The sequence below is a fragment of the Diplotaxodon limnothrissa genome, linkage group LG4 (assembly GCF_057381915.1).
Source record: "Diplotaxodon limnothrissa isolate DT_005_m linkage group LG4, D_limnothrissa_male_GT1.1, whole genome shotgun sequence".
Taxonomy (NCBI): Eukaryota; Metazoa; Chordata; class Actinopteri; order Cichliformes; family Cichlidae; genus Diplotaxodon; species Diplotaxodon limnothrissa.
This window is the reverse complement of record NC_140599.1, coordinates 2,957,454-2,966,358: the sequence shown is the minus strand read 5'-3', so window position 1 is coordinate 2,966,358 and position 8,905 is coordinate 2,957,454. Positions and strand designations below refer to the sequence as shown.

At 41.9% G+C, this 8,905-nt stretch overlaps 1 protein-coding gene across 1 annotated transcript; it reads right to left on the bottom strand.

Annotated features, from left to right (window-relative positions):
* Positions 1–3,492: 3,492 nt before the first annotated feature.
* On the bottom strand, positions 3,493–8,324 carry naa60 (N-alpha-acetyltransferase 60, NatF catalytic subunit). The gene is made up of 7 exons (XM_085351949.1): positions 8,156–8,324; positions 7,493–7,608; positions 7,161–7,290; positions 6,414–6,510; positions 5,389–5,623; positions 5,087–5,252; positions 3,493–4,994 (listed from the first exon to the last, which is right to left on the bottom strand). Exons 2-6 carry the CDS (start codon positions 7,600–7,602, stop codon positions 5,096–5,098), a joined length of 729 nt encoding a protein of 242 aa, XP_085208075.1. The 5' UTR covers positions 7,603–7,608; positions 8,156–8,324; the 3' UTR covers positions 3,493–4,994; positions 5,087–5,095.
* Between the last annotated feature and the right edge of the window lie 581 nt (positions 8,325–8,905).

Genomic DNA, 8,905 nt, shown 5'->3' with positions numbered 1-8,905 from the left:
GGATAAGCGGAAGCGAATGGATGGATGGATTTTTCCGTCTGACTTGTGAGCTGCTGTAAGACGTAAATTTCTTAAGTGTGGGATTAATTAAGGTGTCTTATTTTTTTAAAAACGGTCACACCGCCTGACAAAAGAGATTTCATACATTTTTGAACCAAGAAATTGTAATAAACACCTTACGTGGCACAAAGACAGCACTTATTGGAATAAACAGCTAATTTAACACATTTATTACCATTTCATGTTTTGGTGTGCGTTTTATATGAAGCTATACTTATTCTTTGTTTTGGTTTGTTTTTTAAACCATGACTAAAAACAAAATTTAACTTGAAAGGAATGTAACAGGAAATAAGATGGAAAAGGTTCACATGAAGCACTGCCTCACATTCAGCAGAGGGAGACATTTTCATACTTAAGCTCAGAATAAGTGGGAATTAGACATCAGTTATATTTTTGTAACGTTATATCCTGTTAAACACAGTGAGTCAGTGTGTTCTCTTACCACCGTCTATTGATGCTGTCCATACAATCCATGTGGGAAAAACAAAGAGAACAACACATGTACAAAGGAACGAGACTGTGGGAACAAACCTCCATTCAGTTCCATTTGCCCTTTAGATGACAAGAAAAGTGCGGTTTTGCCCGCCAAGTTAACAGTCTGCAAGGTGACCTGCTGTCGAGGCGCACACATGCCCAACCAAACACAGGAAGCTCGCAGTCTAGCATATTCACAATGAAACAAAAAGAGAAAGCTAAGGTCCGGCCTGCTTCTTTACTGAGTTTAAAGAGGCTCCTATGTTGATTTCCCATTTGACACTTTTCATATTTGAATCTACACACCAGGAAAGACATAAAGTAAGGAAGTCATATGGAATTTACTACACTACACATTTAATCCTGCGATACTGAAAGAGAAATGCAATTTTGAGTACATGGTGAAGAAATGCTGCTGCAGTAAAGGAAACTGTCAGCATGACTCTCTGGGAAGAATTCTTAAGAAATAAATGTGTAAAATGACAGAAAAAAGCTCGTGTGTGACTAAATGACACGCAAGACTAAATGGTGCATACGGTAAAATATGCTTTTGTTGACTGGTGGAGGGCTCGGTGTTGAACCACACTGGAAGTGAAAAGGCTTTCTAATCAAATGAATCAGTAAACTATAAACTCCCTGGCCGCTGGTCAACTGCTCATTAACGCAATTATCTAGTCGGCCAATCGCATGGCAGCAACTCAATACATTTGGACAGGAAGACATGGGTAGGACAATCTGCGAAAGTGCAAACGGAGCATCAGGAGGAAGAAATGTGATGTAAGTTCTCTAAGTGACGAGTATTTGTCAAGCAAACCACAAAAACAAAAAACAACTGAAAAACATTTGATTGACAGACTTTTAAATCGTCTGTAAGGATTTGGAAACTGAAAAGCCAAATGACTGTATTGTAGAAGAATGGGTTAACAATTACTGTATCAAAGAGAGTGACAGCATGTGGAATAAAACATTTCCTGTGCAGAGGGCGATCGGGATTATTCATGCTGGATAACTTTGACCTGTGACCTCCTCCCCGCCACAGCATCAGGTGTCCAGTTTGTAGCCCGTCACAGATTAAACCTTCGTAATCAGCTCCTTCAGTCTGTTAGCATCACAAGCTTAAAGCTGCTTCCTTGGCAGACCACAGTAAAGTATCTGATGGAACATTTGCTGCATGTGTTGAAGGATCTGAGCGTCTATAGGAAGTCGAGCCTTCTTGTATGCAGCCTGTGCTGGTCCTTCAGTCCTATCTAATAGGTCCTCATCTCCATGGACCTACAGGGTGCAATATGCACCAAACTACTGTGCTACAAAAATGGGAAATAGATGCAGCAGTTTACTGAAATGAGGCATGAAATTCCCCTTTCTGTTGGCATAGAAACATTTAACTGGACATTTAATCTCTGAGATTTGTCGGTATACGAAGAAAAACTGTGCAACACCAGCAGTAAGTCTCAGTTTTTCTACACGATAAAGATGCTGTAGTTTACTCTGGACACATTATACGATCAAACAAACAATAAAAACAGGAACTTTCATTTAATCATTACTGTACCATGAATGTGTGCACGAGAGGTCTGTATCAGTAGGACAAGCTGGGAAATTACAGTTAAAAGCCCAAAACTTTGTCCTACTTCAAGATGTCCTTGCTGGGCTGATTCTGGCCCACGGGTCTTATGTTTGACACCCTGGAAAGCAAACAGCACACTAACATACATGCTTTACTGACCACACATTTCGTGCTCATACATCTGCAAGGACGACACAGAACCATCCAACTTAACCACACAACACACAGTCTTTTTTAACTGTAATCTAATTTTAAAGCTGATCTAAAATATTGAGCACGACTTCTACCACCTCACGTTTCTCTCTCTCAGGAAAGCCTAATGTTGGTTGACTGCTGCCGCATGCTTTCAGTTGTGTTACTCTTACAGTCGGGTGAAACATTTCAGGGGAAACATCGGCTCTGAGTGGGTCCTCCTGTTGCCCAAAGAGCATCAATCAGCTAAGTAACACAAACACAACCAGTGCAGAGGACGATGATCTCACCCATGTGTTATAGCTCAAAACCATTTTAATAACCAATTATTAAACCATATGCAGAAACCTCTTAATAGTGCTGTGACCACGCAGAGCCATTTTATACGCACTCTATATTAAAAATGAATGAAGCTTAATGAGAAAAGCAGCCCATTTCCCATCATCTGCTTCTGCATCAGTACTTCAGGACTCCATAAGCAACATTTTGGCAGGATGTTAATGCTTCTCTTGTGAATGTATGGCACCAGGCTTCAGGTCGCACATTAGCAAAGCACTGACGCATACATACACAACCCACAATAAGTATGAACTACTATTTATTAAGTCTTATAGCTCTAATATAGCATAATGTGCCTCAGTTAGCGGTGCAGTGGTGCATATCACACTGATAGCAGGATTCATGCTTTTTGAAACAAGGACTCAGGTCTTCTGAGAGCCTTTTGTGAAAGAATCTGTCGTGTCTGCTGAATTCCCATCGTTCAGCACTGTGTCTGCCACGCTTCAGGTCAGTGTTGTCTCCACTGACTTCATCTTAGTCAGTACTGCTGAACCCTGCAGGTCACGAGGATCTAACACAGAGGCATTTAAAAATGTGTTTAACGTGTACACAATATTTAGCTCACCAAAATATTTATAGTGCATTTTTCAACTCTGGTCCAAGATCCAATGGGAAGATTAACCCAATGATTCTGTCAGTGTTGTCTTTGACTTGAGAAGCTTTAGCTGTTTGTTTAAAGAGGAAGCCCAGAGTGTGGGAATCAGAAAAGTCAGAGGCTGACCTCAAGCTGCACTGTTGGAAGCGTTAGGATGCTGTTTGTTTTAGCTCGACTCATTCACACGTCTTCAATGGCAATGAAGCGGAACACTGAGACACAAACCACTGAAACAGGGCCTGCTTGGAATGAAAACAAGGCTCAAGTTTATGATAATAAGACAATCACAATGAAAACAATAGAACACTGTCGTCCTACAGCAGGGCAACTCCGACTGACTCAGGTTTTACAATCGCTCAGATGACACAAATTTATTGCATAAACAATGTCAGATGTTTTCAGAAACCCTCGGGGCTGGTGAAGTGAGAGATGAACACCCGAACTGTGATTATGTTTTTGTTTTCACAGTCACCCTGACCTCATTCAGTGCTGTGCCATGTACCAAATCAAACATTGTTGCTCTCTGATACAGTGGAGCAGGTTTTGTGTAAAGTCCAACGGAGCTCTAACAAAATGAAGAAACCTCACCGCTGCTTTCTGACAACATTAATCAGCGATATTTGTCTTTCACCCCCAAACTTTGGCACTTTCTAGGTTCTAATTTTGGGACTCTGTGTGCTTATACGTACACACCTGCATGCATGCAGGCACGTGTGGTGGACGATGTTTTTCTTCAGCTCTTCTACAGGCCGACATAAAAATTTAACCTGGGACAAATTAAAAAAAGAAAACAATCTGAACAAACATTTCTCTACATTAGCAGCAACGTCACAGACCAACTGGGCTGCAGCCAGTTACATTAAAAAACCCCTAAAATAAGCACCCAAGCTACTCTCTCTCATTCCCATCTGGATCATACAAGAGAAACAATGCAGAGTCCTTTTTTTGTTTGCTTAGAAATGTGACCGTACGTTACCATTACAATTACAACAGAGTGCCAATTTCATGAACGTTGTGAAGAAAAATGAAATAAATCTGACTGAACTGCCCCTCAAAGTTTCCTTTCTATAATCACCTTTATTCTTATCTACTTCCCGATTCAGTGTATACTCGTAAAAGAGACAGGGATGGGTTATCTTCCAGCTAGTCCTACTAACAGCATAGAATAGACACACATATTGAGAGCAATGTATATATTATCTTAGTATATATAATATACAACAGTGTACATAGTCTCTGACAGTGGTGGACAGGATGAAGGGAGGCAGGACGATCGGCTGAACCTGTAGTCTCTGTTTGGTTCCCAGTGTGTGTGTTACACCCTTTCCACATCAAAAATACAACCTGTGTTTGCCGTTTGTGCATCAGGGTTGACGTATCTGAAGCAGGTCCTCCACTCCGCGCTGCTGCCTGGCCTCTAAGGGAGGCTGCCACCGCTCGGCTACACTCAGATTACAGCTGGAGCACAAATGGGACAGTGTGATATGTATATATGGGCGAGTAGAGGATCTGATTAAATCAAGAAAACAGTGGTTTGTAACCGTAACTCCCACTGTCTGTCAGTGTGAAAACAACACTGCACATTTCATGACCCTGCAGTGAAACAAACCCTGTAAATCAGTGGGCGCTGAAATATGTGAACGGTCAAATGCAGGTTGAACCTGAGGTCCTGTGTGTCACACAGGGTGTGGAAAGCTGTAGGAGAATGTGAGTGTGCGTGTACATCTCGGCGTGTACAGGGGAAGACTGACGGGAACATCTGTGTGACTGAAAAACAGAAAGGAAAACAAAACCAGTCAGATGAATTAATTTAATATTTAATAATGTGGGTGACATGTGTCACCATAAGCCCCACTCACCATGCTGTGTCACATTGTTCTGCTGTACTGGATGCCGGTCTTGGAGGCGATATTGGACCAGGGGAGCAGCGAGCGCAGCAGGGACTGGGCCTGTCGGTACAGCCTCTGAGGGATGGAGCAGGGGCTCAGGCTGGCCAGGGTTGAACCGATGTGCTGGATATAATCAGTGGGACAGGAAGTCAAGGAAAAAGAAACAATGCAACATTTACTTTTTCTCCTGCAACATCTGGACAAGTATGGCCCAGAGGAAATGAAATAACAGTGAGTAAGTGAAGTATTTTCCTGCTTCCAAAAAAGGATATAATATTGTCCAGGGTGGATGACCCCCGTTGATGTAGAGCACATATGTGAATCCATCTTTGAGGACGCCTCGGATGGAGTAGTAGTAGGGTAGGTAGTGGTGCTGCCTGAAGTCCCTGTTCTCGTAGAAGTTGATGGCAGTGTTGTTCGTGGTGAGAACGTGTAGGTAGATTGCCTTACAGTGGTCCTGGGCTGTCGTCGATATGTGCTCCTTCAAACTGTCCAGCAGCAGTGAGCCTGAATCGTTTCAATCAATATTAATGTACTGCAACATCAAATTTACATCAAGTCTCACAGCAGATGAGTTTTGAGCGTAGTTCCAACATGTGACTCAACAGATCAAATCATTAATGTCTTTGATGAGACAGTGTCTAACCCGCGATTCGTTCAGATTCTTGCTAACTGAATAAAGGGTGTTAAATTAGTTCTGAACAGTTTTTGCCTCATCTTGGTGTTGTGACTTCGAGATGTTACTGGATGTGTTTTCTTTACGTACTTTTCAATTCAATTAAATGTAATTTATATAGTGCCAACTCATAACAGTCACCTGAGGTGGCTTTATATTGTAAGGAAAAGACCCAAATCCAACAATCTGATAATCCCCCATAAGCACCATCTATGACTGTGGGAAGGAAAAACTCCCTTTTAACAGGAAGAGACCTCCAGCAGAAGCTTCAGGAAGGGGCGGAGCCATCTGCTGTGGCTAGTGGTGGTGAAAGAAGATAAAGAAGAAGAAAAAAAAAAAAGAGGACTGTTCTAGTACACGTAAAAAAAGCTAGTAAGCCAAAAAATGTTAAAATGTAACAAAACACAAATAAAATTGTATAAACTGGACTTCCTCAGCCTAAATGGCATGGAGGTTGTATAACCCCAGATTAGTTTAAAGGGAAATTATTCATTGCATTTTCTGACCATCAGGTTTAAGGCACTCGTGCCCTGGCTTCACATTTCAGACCTAGAGGCTGTGTTTGTCTTGTACATAAAGCCTTTGGTTTTAGCCACAACTGCAAACAGTGTGTCTGTTTACCTATGCCATGTTTCCTGAACTCTTTGACCACTCCCAGGCTGAGGATGTAGGCTACCTGTGTGTCCACGGGGAAACTGGAGGCCAGGATGTCTCCATCCTAACACGCATACATAGAAAGAAACAGACATATACACAAGTTGATTATTTCAACGTCCACAGTGGGTGACAGAATAAAAACGACACTTCTTCAAGCTTTGTTATCTTAAGTTAATCGTACCGATTTCTCAGATGTTGGAAATGTCACATTGAAAACATGCCAGAAATTTGCATACTGCACATTCAAGTTTGGAGCTTATAGTCTAAACTCATTCAAACAAGATAACATTGATCCCGATCAAAGCAAAATCAAATCCATTGCACTTCGTTTACACAAAATCAAAAAAAGACCACAAGTTACAGCTCTTCTTTCATCAGTTTCTTTCTCATTACCCTCTTCTCCTATATTTCGGGCTAATGAACCTATCTTTACCAAAGGTATCCTTTTTGCCAAAGCAGTGCACTGAAAACAGTCGACTATGTCAGTGATCTACTTATGACATCTCTAAGCAGCAGCAGACATTCACACACTCAGTGACACTATGTCCAGAGAACACAATGTCATATTTTGGAGGAAATCCACATTAAGAACGTGTCTCTTTCTAGCTGCTGCTGCAAAACATTAAAAATATTATACTGCACCTTTGACTGGACTGACAACATGTTACACTTTCTGAGCGAGAGATGGCACATCCAAACTGAACCTCTTACCTCTTTGTGTACTTTGGTCCGACCTTTGATCTCGGCCACAATCATTCCCATGATGCCTCCTCTGTAGGTGGCAGCGAGGGAGAAGAACTTCTTGTTGGAGGTGATGTCCTGATACCATGAGTCTGGGTACCTGGAACCAAACGTCAGACAGGTCTCATATCAGACTATTACTCAGACTCCAGAAGGTCTGCTTAACTTATGGGCCGCTACTTGTTAGCTCACTGGGCATTCAGTTAACAGGAGTCCATTTATGCCAGTCAATAACAATGAAACAAAGACAGTTCCTATACACACAAATCTCGGCCAATGACACTCTCAGTATGATAACTTACTCGATTGGGAACCAATCACCACAGAGCAGCTTAACGTTCTCTATGTCATCGTGGCAAAGGAAGCGGAGCTGGACTTCACTGAGGGCTGTGGGAGGCACCACGTCACTCATTCACACCTGCAGGTTCCAACAGAGTGCACAGGAGAGATGGTGAGACTGCAAAAGCAGACTAAAAAACAACAACACCCTTTACAATTAAGTACAAGGTACTGACTAACACTGAGGCATGCAGACCTCTGCTATTGTGCAGTTCTAGATAACAAAGAGAAGTCAGGTAAGCCCTCGCACAATTAACACGCATTACTGACATTTATAAAGGTTAGAATGACACACATTTAAACGGACCAGCAGAATGAAACGCAATTATGACGTAAAAAACCCCAGAAAATTAAACGCAAATATGTAATAGGCATCAAATAAGGTTGCCCATAAAAAGTGAAGTGACCATTAGCAGTCGTGTACACAAACCTCTCAAGTTCTTGTAAATACGAAAACAGTGATGTTATTTCTTTATTTACGTAACATCCCGGCAGAAACGGAGCATGCTGCCACTGGTATCAACAGTGTCACTCTTGTGTCCGCAGGTTTAACCACATTTCAGCGTACAGCACACAGGCTAGTGTTAGCTGCCGCTAGCTAGCGCTCTGATGCTAAGCTAACGTACCTTGTTTCTACACTCGGACCGGAGGAAAGCCGAACACAATTAAATTCCTTGAGTGTCACTCGATACAGTCACCACTGCGGACACAGCATGATAAAGCACTGGTTTATTCCCGACTCTCAAAGCCGTTTCATTACGGAGCCACTGCTACAAGGGTTGCTACGCTAACCAGAGCTCTCCGTGCTTTGATAACAGCTGGATGTTTTCTTCCTGTTTGTGGCTGCTACACGAGTGACGTCACTTCTAAGGCGTTTCCTTGTTCTGTTCAGTCCGTTGGCGATTTGTCGCCACCTGCTGGACATAAGTGTGTTCTACAGGAGTGACTCCTCCATAAAGAAATGGGATGAGAAAAAAAATGAATTAAATTCAGTTTGTTTGTTTTTTATCTTAAAAACATACAGATTCATTTGTGTTTTCGTTGTATTAACAAATTATTGCGGAAAGTAAAGACAACAGTGGTTTACTGGACATTAAAATGTTTTCTGAAGTATCAGTACTATCGGCAGTACTGGCCCTGTATTTACTTGCTATCAGACCGGCGCGAACATTTGCAGTATGGCACAGCACAGAGGCGCTGCTTATCATTGATAAATAAGACTTGCTCTGGCTGAATGAAGGGGAGGAGTTCATTTCATGACACATATCAGCGTGCAGATTCAAAACACACTTAACCTGAAATGTTATCAAGTTAAAGTTAGGAGAGTAAGAAAAAAGAAACCGGTAAGAGTGGACATGTTGTCAAAGTCAATAAAG